Source organism: Protobothrops mucrosquamatus, unplaced genomic scaffold, assembly GCF_001527695.2.
Source record: "Protobothrops mucrosquamatus isolate PMUCROS unplaced genomic scaffold, P.Mucros_1.0 scaffold_280, whole genome shotgun sequence".
NCBI classification, from domain to species: Eukaryota; Metazoa; Chordata; class Lepidosauria; order Squamata; family Viperidae; genus Protobothrops; species Protobothrops mucrosquamatus.
Window position 1 is genome coordinate 2,426,588 of NW_015386356.1, and position 23,400 is coordinate 2,449,987.

General features: G+C 35.3%; 2 protein-coding genes across 2 annotated transcripts in view; one reads left to right on the forward strand and one right to left on the reverse strand.

Moving 5' to 3' along the window:
- The first annotated feature begins 1,431 nt into the window (after positions 1-1,431).
- LOC107302683 (claudin-22-like) lies at positions 1,432-2,109 on the forward strand. Its single transcript, XM_015831817.1, has one exon. The coding sequence runs from the start codon at positions 1,441-1,443 to the stop codon at positions 2,107-2,109; it is 669 nt and encodes a 222-aa protein (XP_015687303.1). The 5' UTR covers positions 1,432-1,440.
- Positions 2,110-7,525: 5,416 nt separating this feature from the next.
- Positions 7,526-23,400, reverse strand: part of WWC2 (WW and C2 domain containing 2) — a 135,498-nt gene continuing 119,623 nt past the window's right edge. Inside the window, exons 18-23 of the mRNA XM_015831813.2 lie at positions 22,320-22,509; positions 19,447-19,608; positions 17,545-17,637; positions 14,537-14,779; positions 11,277-11,404; positions 7,526-7,932 (exon numbers count right to left, since the gene is read on the reverse strand). Of these exons, the coding sequence (XP_015687299.1) occupies positions 7,866-7,932; positions 11,277-11,404; positions 14,537-14,779; positions 17,545-17,637; positions 19,447-19,608; positions 22,320-22,509 (883 nt within the window). The 3' untranslated portion in view covers positions 7,526-7,865. The remainder of the gene's footprint in view (positions 7,933-11,276; positions 11,405-14,536; positions 14,780-17,544; positions 17,638-19,446; positions 19,609-22,319; positions 22,510-23,400) is intronic.

The following is a 23,400-nucleotide window of genomic DNA, read 5'->3' on the forward strand; positions in this document are numbered from 1 at the left end:
TTGCAGGACTGGCCTAGGGGAAAATTTTTAATGGGGGTTTTAAAGTAATTTTAAACTAACTAGACCAATTATTAATATTTGTTTTTAATTATGTTTTTAATCTGTAGTTTTTTGGGATTAGCATTTTTATCTGGTTGTTAGCCGCCCTGAGTCCGCAAGGAGAAGGGCGGGATATAAATTAAATTAATAATAATAATAATATTGCAGCCAAGAATCAAGCTATGGATTGAATTGGTGCTGCCATTGCAAGGTGAGTGGAAAAGACTCCCCCCCCCGGAAATAAGACCTCATGCCTCTTTTGGAGGCAAAAAAATATAAGACCAGTTTTATTTTCAGGAAACACAGTAATTTAAAAGATTGAAGGTGTTTTTGTGAAGGAAATATATATGAATGAGACCTTAGTTATACCTGTTGAGGAAATGGATTATCAAATAGTTACAAATGCCTCTGTCTCAATCTCTAAGATTTATATTAAAAATTTGTTAATGAATAATCCTTGCTTATGGTAGATTCTTGAATACTGTTGGTCATCACTTGTTAAACTTCTATTTTTGAAAAAGACTTTTATCTTGCATATTAGTTCATATACAACTCAAAGCAGCAAACATATCAATATTCCTTCCTATCTTCCCCACAACAATAACCTGTGATATGAGTTGGGCTGAGAGTGTGTGACTGGCTCAAAGTCAGCCCACTGGTTTTTCATGCCTAAGGTGGGACTGAAACTCATAGTCTGCTAGTTTCTAGGTTGACATCTTAACCACTATACCAAAGCTTTTGTTCTTGAAAAACTCAGATGTAAAGAAAGCCTATTTAAAGGTAACTTCAGACAGGACAGAAAATCAATATATTTCAAAGCTTTCTTTGCAGAAAAATGATGAGAATGAAAGATAAGTCTTAATATATACATTTAACTAAGGAAGTACAGTAGTACAGAAGACAGAAAAAAGGATGCCTTTCTCTACAAGGCCTTGATTTCAAGCCCTGAAATCTCAAATTTAGCTATTACAATGAAGTCCTGTTGCAGACAGGCCTGTTTTTTTTTATCACCACTTAAAATCTAATTAATCCGTATTGAAGCACAAAGATTTCTGTTGTTTTTTTTTAGGTGAGGGGTCATAGAGCGTTCTTTGTTCATCCTCAGACTTGCAATCATCAGGCATTGGGATATAATTTTACCAAGCAAATTGAAAGGTAACAGATCAAATCCTTATCACAAAACCGAACTCATAGTTAAGCAGAGTCCTTCGTCCTTTGCAAGAAACCTTATATTCAGGAAGAACAAAAACATGTTTCAGAGTTCTTAAAGGGTTAATAGTTAAAGCTTATATTCAGGAGAGCAAAGAGCAACCATCATCGGAGTTACAGCCACTATATAAAGTCAAAGTTCCAAAAAACCTGGCCAAAAGATTTTCCAGCCAGCCGATTGCATCCTTTACAATGGCTTTAGTGAACCGAACCATAATGCAGTTAGCAGGGATTTTATTTTGCCTGTTAGGATGGGTCTTATCCTGCCTCACTACTTATTTACCTCAGTGGAAAAATCTCAATTTAGAATTGAATGAATTGGAGATCTGGACAATGGGACTGTGGCAAGCTTGTGTGGTCCATGAAGAAGGGGGAATGCAGTGCAAAGAATTTGATTCTTTTTTAGCTTTACCTCCCGAGCTCCAAATTTCTAGGATTCTGATGTTCATATCCAATGGATTAGGACTTTCTGGTCTCTTACTCTCAAGTTTTGGATTGGATTGTTTAAAGATTGGAGAACAACAACAGGATCTAAAGAAGCGGTTATTGTTGCTGGGAGGAATATTCTGCTGGATATCAGGAGCTGCAGCCTTAGTCCCAGTGTCTTGGGTTGCTCATACCACTGTGCAGGAGTTTTGGGACGAAACTATTCCAGACATCGTTCCGAGGTGGGACTTCGGGGAAGCACTTTTTATAGGCTGGTTTGCTGGATTCTGTCTCATTTTTGGAGGCTCACTGCTAAATTGCAGCGTCTGTTCTGTTGATACTCAATCGTCCTCGGTCCATTATACAGTGGCAGGTGTGCTAGATGCTTGTCAACACTTGGAAAGTAACAACAGACCCCGAAGTCTAAGAGTCTGAGAAACACAGGAGAGCCTATTTTTCCTTTCATGCACTTAAACACAATATGCGGAACCTTATTCCAATTAAGATTAAAGGACACTTTGTTCCTTACTTGATTAAGTACACTTGAGCTTCTAATATTTTTCCTGAACTTTTTATTTCAAGAATTGTGTTATCCTTCTTATTACAAAGCTGGAAATGCTGGCTTCACAACAAGAGTAGATTAAAATGACTATAGAAAACTTCATCATATATTTTTGTCTACTTCGACTTAAAATGTACTGTAAAAAAATATCCAAAGCTCAAATAAGTCATAAGAAAATATGAACTCTCATATTACACAATCATACACTGCTAAGTTTGGTACCTGATTTTCAGAACTGGTTGTTTTTGTTTTTCTACTGTCTTAAAATTCAAAGACTATTCTCGTTTAAACTTTCTGCTACAAATTCAAATATGCAGCAAAACCTTTAAATAAACCTTCAAATAACAATACTGGTTAGTAGATCTCAGTTGTATCTATAGACTAGGATTCATCTTAAAGCATGGAAAACACCAAGGTTTCTTCCCCCTCCCATTTGTATGCTGTTGCCTATTTTTAAGATACAAGGGAGTAGCTAACAAAATATTTTAATTAGATGTGAAATACTGGTATTGTACAGAATCAGTTCTGTTATGCTATGCGTTGATATTTGAGTGTTAAGTATATATGATCCCAATATACTTTCTAAAGTCTGAGAAAGACTTTATTAATTTTAGTGTGTGATGACAGCATTTTTTTGTTTACATCTTTAAAAAACTGGATTGCTTGTGTGCCATCCATTTATAATGTGTAATGTCTTTTATTAAGCAGTTCCAAGTTACATAATTGAATTTGCAAACTTAAGAGTGTTAGGTTAATTATATTTGTACTTATCTGGAGGAAAACATTATTGAACTCTGTGGATTTGTTTCTGAATGAATATGAATTCAATTATGCAGTTAAATCTATCCAAGTAAGGGATTGACTATTGTTTCCTAAACAGAAGTAAAATATTAGTATTTGAACTGTATTTTCAGTATAGAATGGATCTTATGAGTCTAACACTTTTGAAATCATGATTTGTCATTTTTCTCTATTAAAATATCATTGGAAAGAACAAATAATGTGACATTTACAGCACCTATTTACTGATAGTAATAACACAACACTTCTTCACTAATCCCCAACTCAAAATCTATCAGTATATTCACAAATGCTAAAACTTGCATACTTCTGATTATATTGCTTAATGGAAAAGTTAATGGTATTTTATAAGGAAATATTGTTAAACCTATTAAGTAGCTTTCAAGGCTGGAATAGCCTTATTTTTTATGAAATGAAGGAACGTGCTCTGGAAAGCTACATAGGTAGTGCAAAAAGGAAACAAAGGACATAATGTAAAATGTATTTTTTTTTCTTTTAGCTTTGCCTAAAGAAGTCAAGGTTTACAGAATTTTAACACTCTTCACAAATGGACAGTTGTCTGGTGTCAGAACATCAAGAATAAAAGCTACAAAAAGTGCTAGTTGTATAAACATTGATGTGCTCTGTTGCTCTGAAGTATGCCCACTGTTGAAATTTGATAGGAGGCTACTCAAAAGATTGCTGTCAGATGGGAATATGAGAATACAGTATTCATTGGTTACCAGTGGATTTCTACTTCTCTGCGCAGAATTGATCATAATTCTTTTTGTTAGGCCACAGAAGAAATGCACAGAAGAGTTAGTCTTTTTGACAATAGCTAAATCAAACTAAAAAAATCTGCCAATTATATATAAATTAAATTTAGGATGAAAATTATATCTATTTCTGTTTAGCATAATCTATATTTATATAGTTTGGTTTGTATTATTAGTTAAATAAACACGTTTCAATGTATTATATAAACAGATATTACTACCTGTTACATATCTGTTAATATTGGAAGTGTCCAGATTTCCAGTGTCATAAAATGTATTTTTAAAAATAACTTTTCTGTATTACAATATATATTTCCCATTCTGGAAATAGGGATGAAAATAGAGCACGGACTTGCTCTCATTTCTGAGTTTCAGATCCAGTCAGTTTTATATCATATCCTAGTGTATAAAATGCTATCAGAAAAAAATCATACACTGTTATGGATTATGATTTTTGTAAGACCTTGTAAGTACAGCTTACATAATCATTGTTACTAAATAAACCACCCATCCACAATACTGATTAATGGACCACCATTATGACATGGTCTTATTGGTGAATTTTTTATGTGAACATTTGCACAAATCACATAAACTTGATTTAACTGGTATTTGTAAAGAATAGAAGCATGCAAAAATACTGTTAAAAAACTATTTTTTCCAAGTCATTGAAACAACTGAAAAGTGCAGAGACAAAGGTTAATCTAGGTGATGTGTACACATACAGACAATATTAGGATAGAAGACATTTGTGATATAACCTGATTAAATATTTAGTTCAGTTCTAAGCACTTAATACTTAAATATAACATGACTGTATAAAAATTGAAGTTTATTTTAATCCAATAAAAGATTTGCTAACACTTTGTTCATTTGGCTAAACAATATTGTATAATACTTGTAATACTTGTAATATGATATACAGGATTGTATTAAAGTAATGATAATCAAGATATGATTACATTTGTTCTATTCTCTGATAGGTAACTTTTATGATAAAAATGATATTAGTGTAGCATGAGACTTGACTGATATTTGTCCATGATCACGGTTTTCAAAATTGTTTCAAACTCTAAACAGACTTTGTGTAAGACTTCCAGAACTTCAAAATGTTTTCTTAAGTATTAGTTGAGATTGCTGCAATTTTAGCATGTGAAAGAAGGCATGCATAGAAGAACCTTTTTATAAACAGCCAACAAAATTTGTCTTGCCAATATATTATTCTTTTTGTTTCTCTCTAAACATTGGTCTAAACATTGTGGCATACATTTAGAAGAGAAAGAGGGAGGTATATTTGTATGTGTCCCTAAAACAATTTGCACAGTAGCTTTCTTTAACCTGCAAATTTAAATGTGCAGAACTGAACTATATTAAACTGTACTGTACATAAATAAGACTGAAAATAAATAAATCACAACATACAACTCTATACATCATTCTAAACACATTATTATACTGTAATGTCAAACTGAGAAGCTGAAACTATCAGCCTTCATTTCTATATTAAATAACTTTGCGACTTCTGCTTTTAGACATTGACCTTGACAGAGTAAATGGCATGTACATATTTAGTTCACTTCTAAAGGATGGGTTAAAAAAGAGAGGCACCCAGAAAATATTAAGCACAATTAGTTTCCTGCCTCCAAGTTAGAAGTAATGTTGAAAAGATCTGAATAATTACACATTGTTGTGCATAATAATAGGACCCTTTGGGAGATTTACAAAAATAAATTAAGACACAATAATTTATTTCCTTCTGTAATTCTAAGAATGGCAATGAACATACTGTAAATGTTCTCCTATTTTTTCAATAATACTATTATATCCTTGAAAAATAAAACACAGCATGTCAATATACAATTATATTGCAAAATGAACAAGTATGCGATTAATAGAAGTTTTTTGTTTCCTCGGTGGCTATTTTTGTGTGTATGTGAATACGTATCACATATAGAACTGTGTGTCACTTTCATCAAATGGCTTTAAAACTGCCTAAATAACCGTTATGCTCTCATTATCTTACCACAGGGTGGAAGCAATAGTTACATTGTTTAAATAACCTTACAAACTGAGAAGTTCTACTTTAGTCAATGGGGAGTATGGCATGCAGATTTAATTTAGTAAAAGACGCTTATTACTACTAGCTCTTCAATCCCTTCTTAGCAATTAGATGCCTTGCTTTGGTCTGGTCTACAAAACTGTGACATCACAGCTGAAACAAAGCATTAATTACTGTGTGTTCCATGATGATGACATCAATACTAATCAGTACCTGGTTATCAGATGTGAATTACCAAGGGAAGTGAAGATGCCAAGAAAACTTGTCTCTGTACTATGGCTATGCAAAACCCCTTGATGGGCTGAATAAAGCAAACTTCGTTGAAGAGATCCTTCCAAAGTTTTGGCATTGGTTTTCTAGACTTTAAATATGTTCACAGACTCTGCACATGTTTATTTATACATGCACGATAACCCAAGGTCAGCTAGTAAAGTACCTCTAATTCCAACTTGAGCCTTCTGGAAGATGTGCAGCGAGTTGAGAAAGGGGTGGGGTGGGGTGGGATTTCAGATGTGCCCACATGTGCTTTGTGAAGCACCTTTGCCTACTGCCTATTGTAAACTTCTAGCCAGAAGCTGATTTTGGAGAATAACCTGATTAAAAAAAAATCATCTTGTAACTAAACCTGTTGCTGTTTAAACAAACTAATGTTATTGATCAAGTTTAATTCTTATTGTGCCATAATTAATTTAGGAACCAATTTACATGGTCCATTTAATTTTAACCCAACTAATATTATTTAAGGGCTCATTATCAGAAGAAATCTTTATGACAATAATATACAATGGATGCTTAGATCAGTGTTTCTCAACTTTGTCGATTTTAAGATGTGTGGGATTCATTTCCAAGATTTCCCCAGCATTCTGGGAGCTGAACTCCACACATCTTAAAAGTTGACAAGGTTGAGAAGCACTGCCTTAGATAAATGCATTTCTTAAGAACAATTCTTGTGAAAATGAGTCTGTTTGGGCTCCATGAAAGTAACTATTTTAATAAGCTCTTACTAAATATATTTACATATTAGTTTTAATTTTCATTCTTTGAATATTTAGGTTTAAAATATTTTGCAAGTGAATTTGGATTCATTTTTCCCAAAACAGCTGTCATTTGGATATCATCAATTTTAACACATGGAGGGCTATACAGTGAGACTTGAAATACGACCCCAAATTCAATACATTCAAAAAGGATACTCTTCCAGCTTAGTATTCTAGGCCTCTTCCTTCATTCAAAAAAAGATAGAAAGGGAAAAGGGTTTTTTTTGTCAGAGTTGAAAGTTCCAATGTAAACAGCAGAAATCTAAAAAGCACCTGTATGCACTAGACCAGAGGCCCCCAACCTTTTGGGCACCAGGGACCGGTTCTGTGGAGAAAGATTTTTCCGCAGACCAGAGAGGGCGTGTGCTGCCTGCATGTAGCGGATGGGGCTTTGCTTGTTTGTGCGGCCCGGTTGCTGGCATGTTGTGGCCCGGTGCTGGTCCACGGACCAGGGGCTGAGGACCCCTGCACTAGACAGACCTGCTGGCATGGAAGAGGACTCACATTTCCTGAAATCTATGTACACACTACTACTACAACTACTAGTAGTAGTACTAGTAGTAGTAGTACCACCACTCTTTATTCAAAACTGATTAGATGGCTCAACAGCCGTTTTCAGTCTGTCCTTGTGAAAAAAAATAAGCAGGGAAAATGAAACATATTGAACATATTGCATGATATAGAGCAGCAGTGCAGTTCAATAGGATATACATAATAAGATTTCCTTTGTTCTTACATATACAAACTGTACAAAATTAGCCTCATTGGTGTATCAAACACATTTTGCTTTACATTTCTAGAGAAAAGACAGAGGGAACAGTTTGCACGTCTGAAATGTTACATTAGAGCGTGGTGTATTATATTTTATAAACAATATCTACATTGAATTCAAAAAGATGTCTTTAAAAGATTGTAGAACAATAATATAAAAGCATTCACTTAAAAAAATGAAAAACACCTTGTGATGCAAAATATTGCTAGACATCATCAGCTGGTAGAGCTGGTATGCTTATTTTCGCTCTTGTGAAGTATGCCATCTTCTCCCTTAAGAATAAATATAAGGGGAAACAAAAATGCATTTAAATGTAGAACAATATATAATAGACTCCAATACTAGAAGATAAAAGAAAGAAGAAGCAAATGACAATTTGCATCAAAGCACTATATAGCAAATCCTTAGGCTTTTAATATACAGTTATTAGAAATACAATTTAACTGAGTTCAAGTAGGGCAGTGCTCAAATAATATTTCTGTAAAAATATTTATTTTGCGATAGGCCACTTAAGTAGTTTAGAAAGTTATGGGAGACACAATGTGCCCTTCTTCTACCAAGGGCATCCATAGTTTCTCTACCTGGAAAACAACATGGTGAATAAGAACATAAATGTTGATTACACAGCAAGAGTTGGGATTTATTTTGGGAGATTTAAGTATGCTTTGTAGATTGGATGGATGAAGAGGATGAGAGGCTGACTATAAGAGTGTTGCATTCCAAGGAAACAGAAGAGATGGGGGCAGGAGGCACTTAGTAACCAGGGAAGTCAATACAGAAGAGGATGCAATGAGACATACAATCCAGCAGATTCATTACTCTCCCCACTGGATTCTGTTAAGCACTTAGGCAGTATTTGGAATGCAGTGGTGGTGGTGGTGGTTCTTGTCACCTTAAATGGCATCAGGTTTCTGTTTGTGCTAGCTGGTAATGATGGCAAGTTTTGGCTAGAGCAGTGGTGGCAAACCTATGGCACGGGTGCCAGAGGCGGCACTCAGAGCCCTCTCTGTGGGCATGCGCGCCATCGCCCCAGTCCTAGGCCTTCAGCTGGGTTTTATAAAACCTTTTCGCTTTAGGCCTCCGTTGCCATGTGCAAAAAAAAAAAAGGTTCAATCAATCAATTTCAACTGCTCATAGAAAAAAAAAGATCTCGCAAAGCTGGAATTGATTGATTGAACTTTTTAGTCCCACCCAGTCTGCCGTTACCACCACAGCCACGCCCACCCAATTGACCACACCCACTCAATTGACCACACCCACCCAATGGGCCACACCCATCCGGCACCCGACGATACATAAGTGGGTTTTGGGTTGCAGTTTGGGCATTCGGCCTCTAAAAGGTTCGCCATCACTGGGCTAGAGTGTCTATCTTTATGCACCCAGTACAGCAATGCCACTAAGCCCCTTGGCATCTTTGCTCCACTTTTCCAGCAAGAAGCAGTGCAGAGTGGAAACCTGAGATATGGCTGGAGAGAGCTGAGGCAACTGGAACAGACACAGCATGAGTCACTAACTTGAACCCTGATAGTGCTCAGGTATTTTGCTGTCTGAGATCTGGCCCAGGCTCCTGTTCACTGAAGTGGTCTTGCTGTTGTTGTTTTTTTCTATGTGCAGACTGGGAGTGTTGGCAGGCATGATCAACCACCCACTTGGGAATGGGTTTGTTGGAAATGGGAAAAGAGCAATGCAGATGTAGAAATGGTAAGGCGAGCCTCTCTGATTACTATACGCCTGGAAGCAACAGCAATTGAGAAGAGTTACTAGGATCTATGGTGGGGAATGACAGTGGTTAGATGGGTTCATTGGCCAAGAATGGCGGGGTTGAGGGGAAGTGGAGTTGGGGAAAGGAGAGGCAGGTAGTAGCATTAAGATTGTAATGGGCAGAAGAATTTTGGGTAGCCTAGATCCTCCATGGAGGAAACAATTTTGACCAGATCTCGGAGCTGCTGTGTAATTCTGGCAGCAGCCAATTACTGTGATCCAGATGAATGCAATGATCTGATCTCATCTTTTCTTTTCGTGGGGACAACCAGACCAAATTCTGAGTGGGGAAATGACCAGACAGTGGACTATTTCCCAGATGGAGCTTACCAATGGGACTAGTGACATCATAGAAGGAGTTATACAAGGTCAGTATTTCTTGAGACAAAAAACAAAACAAAACAACCCAACTCTTCCGTTCTCTGTAGCAGCCGAAGCAGAAATGGCCATGGACACACAGAGCCCCATGGTCAGATGAAAAGGAACAGTCCTGTAGTAGCCCAACTGCAGGTCACTGTTCCTCTGAAGACATCTATCTGACATATGAAGTTCATTTCAGCCTTTTTCTGTTTTCTAATGGAAAATATTATTTTCCTGCCACCTTCAGCCTCTTCAGCAGCAGGCTGTCTCCAAGATGGAAGATCCATTGTTAGAACATTTCTTTCCAGCTGCCTTGGGGGCTGGCTCAAGAAGGTAAAAGCATTTATTGTGTATAAGCTCCCTTAAATTCCCTTAGCTAGTGGTTACAAAGCCAGATTGGCTAACATTTAGGGAAGAGATCAGAGAGGTTTTCCAATAACCAAAATGGCCGTGGTTTTAATTTGAACTATAACCACTATTTCCTCAGACAAATACAAACAGATAGATAGAACTTTATTCTGGTCATTTCATCAATGTGTTTCTAGCCAGGTGAATTACTAGAAAAAACTGACTATTGACAGGATGCTGAAAACAAGTGAAGCAAACATTTCTCTGGTGTAAATAATTTGTTAATTGGACAGAAACTTCCTAAGATTCAACCAAAATTCTTCTGTAATCCTATTCCCGTTAGAAATAGTAGATATATTTTTTCAAGCTATCTCATGAGTATAATACCTAGGCATTCAATTTATCACATTCATATGCCAGAACTGATATGATCCTTTGCCCATCCTATAAATATTTCAGGAAAATTATAGTGAATTTATTTTTAATAGACAATAGAGTTAAAACAAGTGTATTTTACTTGTTATTGAAAAGAACTAGTTCTTTCTGAGTTGTTTTTGGACATGGGACTCCAAAGCTAAATCTTGTCTTTGATTATTTACTTCAGAATGTTTGAATTAATTTGTCTTGTAAATGATCGAAACTGCAGTGAAGTTTACCATAGACTATTTATACCTTTTTCTATAACTGTCAGAGCTCGCGTTCAGTCCAAGTGTGAATTACATTTAATTGCTTTACATGTTCTCCCCTCTAATTATTGACCTGACAAAACCACTCAAATGTAATTCATATAACACAACCATCACAATTCATACACCATAACCACCATAATTATTGCTGCTGCTATTATTAGTTTTTCTCCTTCTTGTCTTTTTGCAGAAATAAAATATGACATATATATATATTCTAATATATTTTAAAAATAAGCATGCACTTGAATTTGTCACTTACCACATTTCAAAACACGGGTAGAAAAGAAAAAAACATTCCATCTGTGTCTAACGTAGTCACATTTAAAATTATAATTTGGCCACAAAGGCTACAGAGATTTCTAATTCTAGAACTATTTGCTGCATACTGAAGCTGAAAATTCAATGTAGAAATTGCTGAATACTTTTACAAAGCTCATAGAGATACAAATTCTCTTCACCTGAAAGACTGCACCTGTAGTGGCACTTTCTGGCTTTGCTCTCGTAGTCGACAAACGTCTTTTGAAGCTTTCCTCATCATTTTTTCTGCATTTAATCCCTGTTTCTTTTTGTCCTTTGACTGTTCAGCCTAATGGAAAAAAATTACAAGCCACATTTAATAACTCAAAATATGATAGAGGACTTAAGTAAGCACCTTGCAAACCATCTTCAGCAGAAATAAATGGAAAGGCATCTTGCCACTGCAATTCAAATGACTTTGGTCTGATTTAATTAAGATGTTGAATGAATGAAAAGGTCTACCTAATTCTTGACAGTTTCTTTAATGGCACTGTAATCTGTGCGCTGTTTGTACACCAGAAAGTGATGTCCCAAATAGAAGCTCTATTAGCATGCCAACCCTTCTTATTAGCACCGGTAGATAGATTAACAGCATCTAAAAAAGACAGCAGGTTACAAAAACCTTGCATGCCAAAGTGGCTTTGTATACCCTAAAAGCTATCTAATTACCCTTTAGATGAGCTAAGAAAAAAAGCACAACTGGAATTTTATAATCAGTTTTTAGCCAAGGGTTTAAAATTTTTTCTGACAATTTGAAGTATATAATACACAGTCTAAATTATATTTCATTTATCTGCTTCCTGTGATGTTGACTGGTTTTGTTAAACTCCCCCTTTTGTGTTAATACAGTACTCCATTGCTTTAATACTTTCCTTAACTTTTTATACATAATATATTAAAGTCTTTAAAGTGTTTACTGACTTTGGAATTGTAATAGGTACAGTATTTCTATGGTAGGCCTGCTTTTGTAAACACATCTCAACTGAAGAGGGCACCATATGAATGCTTTTGAACTATTCAGAGCAGTACACGACCATGAAAACATTTAAAACAGATCTTGCTGTGCTATCATGTGCTTTTCCAATCTGGTCCGGTGGTTTACAAAGAGAGAGACTCCTCATAACATAAATGGGTGGTGGACATTCCCCCCCCCCCCCAATTTTATGGAATTTGCTTCTGCCATAAGATCTTGTTGCTCTACTTTCCTGTTTTTTTACAACACATGAAAACAACCTTATTTCACTGGGCCTTTGACCTAAGATGATTGTGGAGATCATCAATGCAGTATAGGAATAATTTCAAATTGATGAATTGTCAGTGAATTATTATTTCTTTATTTGTTTCTTTCCAAATAAGCCAGTCTGGCATGGGACAGGGTAAATTTTTGCTAAACATACAAAAAACCAGTCTAGGTTTCAAGACGTGAGGATATGAGGGGGGGAAGAGACACTTTTTAAACTATTGAATATGGAATATAAAGGTGTACAGGTAGTTCTCAAGTTACATCTATTTGTTTAGTGACCATTCAAAGTTACAAAGGCTCTGAAAAAAGTGACTTACAACCGATTCTCATATTGACGATCATTGCAGAATCCCCAGTCATGTGATCAAAATTTGGGTGCTTGGCAACTGCCATGTATTTACGATAGTTGCACTATTCCAGGATCATATGCTCACCATTTGTGACCTTTTCAGCTGGCTTCCAACAAGCATAGTAAATGATGGAAAATGGGTTCACTTAACAACTGCAGTGATTTCTTTAAGCACTATGGCAAAAAAAGGTCATCAAATCAGGCACAATTCATTTAACAACTGCCTTGTATAGCAATGGAAATTCTGAACCCAATTATAGTTGTAAGTTGAGGAGTACCTGTGTTCTATATCACCTATATGTCAAACACTTTAATTATATCAGCAAAAATTTATATATTCCTTTTCCTGCCAGAAAGGCAAATCTCTTATTAAGCAAGCTTTTGCCAGCAGAGGACAATGTACAATATTTCCTTGGTAGGCTTCCTTCTGTAAATATATTACAACTGAAGATGGCACTACATGAATGCTTTTTAACTATTCAGAGCTGTATATGACCATGAAAATGTTAAAACAGCTGTTGCCCTGTGAGTGTGTACACTGGTCCAATCTGGTCCAGTCATTTTAAACATAGAGATCCTCTTCTCATAAAGTAAATGAGGTGTGGACAAGGCAACAGGCCACCATGGGGCTGATGATACCCCACTGTCTAGGAAACTACATTTGATGGGCCCTTGGCAGTGAATCATTTCTGTTATGATGTCCACATTGTGGAATCTTCATCCCTGAGGCGAGATTGGTCTTATGCTTCTGAGCTTCTGAAAGTCCCTCAAGTTACACCAGCAGACCTGGGGACCCCAAGGAGTTGGATGAACTAGTGAGATAGCTGCATTACTATTAACATCCCTGTGTCTATTATTTCTTAGTTTTAGCTCTGTTTTTTAATTTTTACCATTTTAAGTAATCAGTAATGACAATTGTTTTTGATATTTATTGTTTTAGCTTCATTGTACACCATTGTATATTATTTTGTGATATGAGAAGCTATGTAAATTAGATAAATAAATATAATGAAATTCCTTAAGAATCTAAAACGTCCTGTGAATTTTGTAGATATTTAGTCATTTATAGAAGTAGAAAGTGGTTTAATTAAAAAAACCAGCTTTAATTATCTGGTTTTCCTAAATTTGATGCAACATGATTTTTCTATATTTAGCATGGAGGCAACAGTCTTATAACCAGCTCTGCCATATTCTTAAATGTTTTTAAAAACTAAGAAGCAGTTTCTTAAAGGCAGAATGGAAAGAAATCCCCCCCCCATCCCAAAAGTAGCTATCCTCTTGGTTAAATATAGAAACCTTCTAAGCCCCTGTAACATCTAAAACTAATCTTCCTAAGGCAATTCTGTGATTATTGATACCCAAATGTTACTAAATTAGATTACATTACCATCATGAATATTGGGCTCAATAATTTGAACTATACTGATAAGTTCTGAAATAGTAAAAAAAACAGGAAAGTTCTCAGCAAAAAAATACACTACAGGCTGCATGGAATGGAAAAAAAATGCTTTAGCGCATTAAATCAGTATTCATTTTTCTGAACATTTTGTTTAAATGCCTAGGCCAGGGGTAGGCAACCTTGGCTCTTTTATGACTCATGGACTTCTACTCCCAGAATTCCTGAGCCAGCAAGGACAGCAAGCCACTGAGTTCTAAGCATTTAAAACCACTGAAACTCCATGTATATCAGTACCTGGTAGTAGGAAAAAAAATGATACCAATAATATAAAGATTGTATACATTCTGAGTATTTCAATTTTATTTGAACACATGGTCAAAACTGTACATGCAGACACTTAAAACATCATACATTTGCTTCATGTTCATACCTCTTTTTCAGCTTGCTTCAAAAGCTTTTGGAATCTTTCATCCTCCAAAATACATGGAGGGAGGTCCGTCTGCTCTGATGCTTTCATCTCTTCTAACTTCTGCCTAAGAGCACGAAGTGTCCGTAGTTCATCATTCAGGCGACTCTGTCGGGTCCGGGATGCCTGAAGATCTAACTCTAAGTCAAGAGAAGTACGGACCAGGCGCTGTCGCATTGCTCTCTGTAAGTTGGACTGGCAAGTAGGCTATAATTATCAGGAATTCCAGAAAATAAGAAATATAATGTAATACATGCACTGTATGAGAACAGCCCAACACCCTTATGAAACATAACAAATTTGCTGTGGGCACTAAGGTACTATTTTTGTACAAATGAAGTTGCAGCTGACTAAATTCTAAGGGGTGTCTATTCTGCAGTTGTTTTTATGGAACTGGAATATTTTTGAATCCCTCTAAGATAAGAACCTGTCATACAATTTTCCTTAGGCAACATAAATGAGATAACACAGTAAAAATATACTCTGCAACATCTTTAAACTTTATTTCAATATCAAAACACAACAATTTTGGTACAACTATGATGAGGGGTATTCCTCAGGGGGAAAAAAATAGAAGCTTGTAATATTTCTAACTCTTGAGATTTTAAAAAAGACCGATTTTAAGATTGTGAACGTTTTAAAAAAAGCTATCTTGCAAATGTATGCAAGTAAAATACATTACTGTAGCAAATGGCAGGGCAAGAGTTGAGAAATTCTGAGTTCTATTTGCCCTCAAAGCAAGGCCCCTAGTACTATGCTCATTTACAGGCAAGAAAAAAATGTTATATAATGTTACAGAGAAGATTCAGGACCAACAGGAGGAAAATACTTTATAGAAGTCTTGGTTATACTGGAATTCATTGCTAGCAGTTGTGGGAGATTGTCAAGTTTTTTTTAAAAGGGATTAAACAGGTTCATGCAGGATCATGCAATCAATGACTATGAATAGGCATAGCTTTTTATTACCTTCTGAATCCTTAAGCAGCATGCCTTAATTGCATTTGGTTGGACAATATCAGGAAAGTTAGAGCCCTGCAGTCCAAGCTTGTAAGCTTTCCATGGGCCATTCCATGACAGAATGCTGGAGTAAATGAAACAATGGCCAAAGGACTTTTCTTATTAATTCTGTGTCTGCTACCCAGTCTCCTAGAATAGTTTTTGCCTTGGGAAATATGAGTGGGAACACTGCAATTTAGCAGTGCAACTCTAGCAGCTATGCAATTTATTAAAGATTGAGAGAAAGCTCTGGTGTATGCATATATAGTGTTAAGTAAGAAGGAAAATTTTGGTTTTTCAGGGTTACTTTTCTCTCTTAATGTTGGCTGTATAATACTGTACATGGCTGCTTAGAAATTCATATATTGTCATGTACTGTAAAGAATTCTGTTATGAAGTTATGAAAATGGCGGCGTCCTGTTTGGCTGCAGCTGCATTGGCTCTTTTCGCCATGTATATGTATACATTCGAACTAGACTGTGATGTTTCTGTGTCATATGTGTGTGTGTGTGTAGGTATATGCATAAAGGTATTTTTTTGAGAGCTGAATGCAACGAAATTTTATTTTAATGTATGTTGATTTAGTGTACATTTAAAGTGACAAAGTTTCTATTCTATTCTGTTCTATTCTATTAACACTTGCACTTTTTTAAAGAAAGTCAGTCAATGGGTAAATTTATGCTAGATACATCATTACACAGTTAAAGCCAAGGAACATATTTTTTTTTTGTTAAAAAACCCCCCACCTTTCTTGAAAGTGATTAGCTTGTTTTGCCTTTTAACTAATCAGAAAGGGTTCCATGTAATTGAAATTAAGCATAAATCTATATCAATAAAACATTGTTTGAGGACATATCAGTTTCCTTGGGATGTATTTGGAAGTAAATTGTCTGGATGTTAGCTTTACAATCTGAAAAAAAAAATCTTGTTTGAGATGGATCTATTAATTTTAGTAGCAGCTCTCCGGTCTGCTATGTCACTAGAACTGGAAATGACAGGCCTCTTCTCTGACACTATCTGAGACAATCTCCCCCTTTTTTAATTAAATGTGTAAGAGGACATCACATTCACAGTTCCAGGAACAAAACACAATTCTAAGAATAGCTACAGAGTATAAATTTGGTAGTTGATGAAAAAAAAGTGTCTGATTAACAATGTGAAAGTTAAAATTCTAGTCATGTACATTTCTCTCCACCCCAATTTCTTTAATATATGTAGTTATCTTTATGATTCTTTTTAATTATAAATTATCCAGTCTTGCGGTGAAGTCAGGTGGTCTCAGAATTTTAATATAAAGTTAAATTAAACTAAAAAGTATTTGCCACTGACTGCTGTGCTAAATTTATAATTTGACGAAAAGATTTACAGTCAGTTTCAGAGTCTTTGCTTTGTATGCTTAGATTTAATCCTTAATCTCTCCAAGTAAGGCTGGGAAAGATTCCAATCTATATCTCTGGGGAGAAAGTGTAAACAATAGTGAACTTGGACAAAGATCTGAACTAGCATGTAGCAGCTTTCTGTGTCCAAGTCCCACAATTTTCTTGACAAATCAGGTGGCATTGTCAAATTTATGAAAAAGATTGCCAGAAAAATGTCCACATACAAGAACAACTGGAAAATATATTGTGGCAAACTAACCACAAGTTATGATCATATCCTATATTGCAGCCTCACTCCTACCCTTTAGATGCCCAGAGTTTTACTATAAAAGTTCTGAGAAAAGCAGAAATGCAATGTCAAGAAAGATTTTTGCTACTTCTTGTTTTCAAAGAAATAAATCTTTGTTTTTTGTTTATCAGAATGCAATCTTGGAATAAGAGAAGAGGCAAGATAATGATCTACATCTTCATTAAGAGATTGTATGTGCATGCACACCAATCTGTGTAACATGCATAGCAGTTAGGTTTATAAATAAACCTTTATTATATATTTGAATATATTTTAGAAAAATAAAGAAATGGTCAAACAACACCTACCCTTTTGACTCTCAAGCTCCGCCGTTCTGTGGAATTTCTCACAAAGAGAGTTCTTTTGGCCAATGTTGAGCTATCGCTATCGCTTCTATTCAACTGTCAAAATAGAACAGACAGTAATTGAAACAGAGTGGATAAAGCTAAAATAAAAAAGCTACTAGTATTAAAACTAGCAAAAATAACTACTGCATATTCTATTGGATTTGACTACAATTTTGCATAAGAGATAATTAATGCAATATTGATAAAATGTCACAGTTCAAACATAAATAACTTAATATACAGAAAAACATTCACTTCTTGATTTTAATGAGGCAGATGCTGTTAACAGTATGTTATTAATGGCAACAATGTGGCATCCTACTTGGAAGGATATGATCTAGGATTGACATGGCCCAAGGGGATGATATATGCAGTGAGTATTGTCATTACTAATTTTATTTTTCAACTGGACTGATTGGTGTGAACACATACAAGATAAATCCCAAATTGCTTCCAGTATGGAATAAAATGTGTGAGTGATCCGAGAGGGAAAAGAATCTTTTTGTGTAACAAGGATTCCCATTATTAAATAAATGAAAGCACAAATAAAGAAGGCAGGAAGCTGATACAGAAAATCTGTACCAACAGGCATGATGGGTTTCCTGACTTAGAATGGAAGGAAATGATGAATTGGACCATACAAAGTGATTGTCCTTGATTGTCTTTTTCTTTTTACATTTGGGTTTTTTATTTTTACAGATCTTGGTTGAGACTGATTGATCATCCTGGTACTGAAGGGAGTTTGGATAGAATAATTAATTTCACTACGAAGCCCTATCATGAAATGATCAATTCCTCCCATTCTGTTTTGTAACAGCCTGGTAGGAGAGTCAAGTCTTGATCATGTACTTTAAGTAGATGTGTGTATCAGGAGAAAAATTTGCTGTTACAGTGTCAGAGAACTCCTCAAGGGATACCACTACTGCAGTTAAAGATAAACAGAAAGGACAATGGAAGACAAATACACAAGTCTCTTTCAAGTTTTGAAAAATTCTCAAAAGAGCACTGTGCAAGCCCAGATACCAATAGGATTGATTCACAGAGACTACAATGAAGAACCATCTTTTGCATTGGAGGGCAAATAAATGTTGAAAATACTGAAAAGCAGATTATTTGATGGCTCATATGTACACAGTTTTTGATATTTTGTCCCTGTCATGTGAACATATTGTTTCAGATTTCACATGCACACAGCAATTTTATTTGAAGTATTTCATTTTTGTCATGAAATTAAAAAGTAGATAGATTCTGATTTGTTGAACCTTCTTCCTTCTTTCTTTTGGAAGGTATTCTTAGAATAAGTGCTATTTTCATGTTGCAAATCATAATTAAAAAATTACATGCTGCTAGAAGTGTCATAAAACAGCAAAATGAATATAAATATTTGCACTGAAATGGGTATTAACAGTAAAAAAAGTGAAAAAATATTTTTGGCATCTGCAAGCCAATTCTACACATGACTATTGGGAAAGAATGACTGGGTTCATATATTTCACTAAATGTAGCATATGGTGCAAACACAGTCAATTGTGATTGTCTTCAGTAAATCATGGTTAAACAATTCATGCCTTAGCATCCTGTTCAAACCATGTGTTTGTATGTCAGTAAGAGGGGAAGAGTGAAGGAATGTTAATTGCAACAACTTTATTCTAGCTTAATACAAAGAGATAAATGCTAACATCCAAATAGCTGAGAAGTTACACATTATTTTATAGGTGAAAGCCATAATTTTCATAGCCTCACAGCTGACAGATGGACACTAAGTTCTCTAGAGGTGGCCCACTGCCAGCAATGAGCCACTGCCAAAGAAATTAAATGAGTCTTTAGTTAGCAAGAGTTCATTGAGAACACTCTTTATCTTACCCTACAGATGTACTGGTTCCGCTCGCCTGGAGAGAATGTCTGCGAACGTACTATCATGCTGTTTCTGACAAAGGGATGCTGTTGAGTCTTGAGGCTGGCTTTGTCCTTGGGTCGTATAGCTACACACTCAATCCTATCTTCTGTATTTGTTTCTCTATCAACCTGTGGATATATTATACATAATTTCTGATGTTGAAAACCAAAACCTGCTTACCAAGCTTGTCGATTTATGCCTTTATGACACAGACAAGCTAAATTCAAACCAAAAACCAAGGCTCAAAATACATTAATTTCTTAAGAAATAAAAAGTAAACAGGCATTTAGTGCTCCACAAAAATAGGATGAGATTCTTTTATCTGGGACACATCATATATTTTGCTAGATAAAGCGCCACATACTAAAAAAAACTCTTTTCAGGATTCTTAAAATGAGTTCATTCTAAACAAACAAATCCCTTGTCCATTTAAAACTAAAACTAGATTTTCTTTTAAATGATGATTACTATTGTACTTTTAGGAATGTCATTGTTTTATTCAGAAGTGATGAAATTATACTGGTAAAATAGTTATTAACAAATAAACATAAAAACATAGAAAACTACAAGACTGTCTTGTTCAACATCATAGTATGCCATCTGTAGGCTTCCTGCTGTTGAACTACAATTTCCAACATTTCTTGTCATTGGCATGATGGATGGGACCTTGGAGTTTTCATCTAGAGCAGACATGTCAAACTCGCAACGTCATGTGACGTCGCACAATGTATCAGAGTTTTTTTGCCATTGCCGGCAATGGGGTAGGTGTGGTTTCCTGATGACGCGTCCGGCCCGCGGGCCGGCAGTTTGACACCCCTGATCTAGAGTAACAGGCAATGGCTATCCAGGGTTCTATGAAGAATCTTTACTAGCTACACATGGACTGAAGGTAGGGATTTGTATGAATACTTGAACTCTATTTTTGACTACAGCCTTTCCCAAAGAAAAAACTCAACTAAACTAATTTTCAGTTGTTGAATTAGAATTCTAAACTTTTCAAGTGTTTTCCATTATACAGGTGGTCCTTGACATACAACCTCAATTGGACCAAAATTTCTGCTCCTAAGCTATTCAGTTGTTAAGTGAGTCACACCCAATTTTACAATTTTTTTTTTGCCATGGTCATTAAGCATATCACCATGATCTTTAAGCAAACCATGCAGTCAAAAAACAAATATAGTTTCCCCTATTGACTTTGCTTATTGGAAACCCCTGGGAAGGTCGCAAATGTTGATGACCCCATACCATAATTGTCATAAATATATGCTAGTTGCCAGGCATATATTTATGACAATTGAATTTTGATCATGTGACTATGGATACACTGTGATAGTAATAAGTTTGAGGAGTATGAAGTGGAGATCCAGTTTCCTAGTTTTCCCAATCCAAATCCAATGTCTTAACAATTATACAATATTGGAATTGTGGCTTCTAGTATTTCTAACCAGGCACCATCTTAGAAATTATTCCTTTATTTAAGAGAAGGGAACATCTCTTCCTATAATGGTATCTGCCAGCGATAGTTACTGTATAAATGTTTTTAAAAAATCTTCATATATATTGTTTTACTGGTGGGCACATTTTTTAAATTGATAGCAAAATTTTAATTTTTTTACACATAGTCCTCAGCTTACAATCATTTGTTTAGTGACTGTTCAAAGTTATAACAGAATTGAAAAAGTGACTTACAACTGGTCCTCATACCTACAACTATCACAGCATTCTCATGGTTATGTAACTGACATTTGGACACTTGGCAACCGGCATTTATTTATGACAGAATCCTGGAGTCATGTGATCCTCATTTGCAACTTTCCTAGCCAATTTCTGACATGCAAAGTCAATGGGGGAAGCCTGATTCTCTTAACAATTGGATAATTTACTTAACTGCAGTGATTCACTTAACAGCTGTGGCAAAAAAGGTCATAAAATTAAGCATGACTCACTTAACCACTGCCTTACTTAGCAACAGAAATTCTGGTCCCGTTTGTGGTCACAAGTCAAAGACTACCTGTAATATATTTCTTGGATTACATATCAGTATTTAGGCTTCTAGCATACTGAATGCCTGAATAATGTACACTTAAAGAGAAACAAATTGATTCATACTTTTGGTGAAATATGTGGACTGAAAAGTATAATCCTTCAATTTCCATAATTTTCTAAATGTCAGATTGCAGATCTAAATTCCAGATTTTTAAAAAAAAACGCAAATCATATAAAATATGTATGTTTGAGAAAAATATGGCCAAATGTAAATAGTCAAATACAGATTTTTATATGGATTATTTTTAAAAATTGCAGTTTAAAGAGGGAGTACGGCATAACAGATTTAAAAATGAACATATGCAAAATTTATAATTCATGGATGGAAAATGAACTGATTCATCCATCACATATATAATCTCCCTTCTAGCACTGTTTTTAAGAGCTCAGCCCTTGTTATTAAAACTTCAAAACAGTTGCAAAAATAAAAATATTAAGTGTGTATGCTAGTATAATTTAAACATTAAATAACTTATTAAATATTTAAAACATCCATTATTAAACATGAATTATCGAAGAAATAAGCATTAAATGTTAACTAGCAAGCTAAATATTTTTCTGTGGCTGCTCTAAGTATTTTTTTTTCCTTGCTCCTTCTCTTTTTTTGTACTATGCAACAAAAACAAATTCAAGTCTTTAAAGTACCAATTCAAAATCACTACATGTATTAAATGCTATACTAAATTTGTACATTTAACTGAAAACTTTTTGAGAAATTTGCGATGACAAATATTATGGCTCAACTATAAAAGGCATTTTAGGCCATATAGGAAATGTAATTTAAAATACTCACCAGTATTGGGGACATTATTTCTTCGTTGAGATCTACTTCTGTAAGGTTGGTGTCTTTCTCATGATCAGTACTACCTGCCTGTTCCAAATTAAAGCTCATTCTCTTGCTATCTGTGCATTTGTCTTCTTCTGTCTCTTTAATTTTGTTCTCTTCATTCATTTCTCTCGATACTTCTGCCAGTATTCCTATCCTGTGAGAACAAATCTACCCTTAATTTACTAAGGTATTTGGAAAATAAAATACCAGCATATTTGGAACCTAATGTGGGAAGAATCCAAAATCTTCATCACTAATAGTCATACAAGGTGACATTATCAACAATTTATTTTGGCCAGAGTTAAACTTCTACTGAAACATTTCTATGGTTTCGGTATTCTCTTCTTTGGAAAAAGCAGAAGGATCTGTTATAAATTTACTGTGTTAGAACATCATAAAATTCAATGTAAATTTGATGTTCAAGGTTATTTCTGGATATAGCACTGTAAGTTTTCTCCTCTGCATAATCACTTAGCTGATATTTCATGGATATTGAAAATAGATAAAATAACAACAATATCCTGAATGGATAGAAAGTCTAATTATAGCCCAACAAGTCACCTTTCAAACAACTTTACAGTAAAATGAAGGACCAAAACATTGAATCAACTAGAACAGAGTTCCCCAATCATTCCAGATGGTGGGCTGGGGGGAGGGGGGGAAAAGGGGATGGTTTTGTGAGAGGGGCAGGTGCGTGCATGCGCAGCACGAGCACACATTGCTTGTGTGAATGGGGCCAAGAACTTGCGCAAATGAGGGTGCAAGTGAGGCCCCAAGCGCTTGCTCGCACTCGTGACGCTCGCATGAGTGAGGCCCTGAGTGCCTGTGATGCTCGGCCGAGGGAAGTCCCGAGCACTCTCCACACTCTAAATTGTGCTTAACAAAAGTTGCTTAGAAACAAGTGATTCACATTATAAGCATAATAAGCATTTCTTAGAAGAGAAGATGCAAGAAACGTTTACTGCCTTCATGCCCAGCTTAAACTTACCAGCAGTAAGCTGCTATATGAATCTTTGTTCTGATCAAAAATAAAGGAAGGACTGCT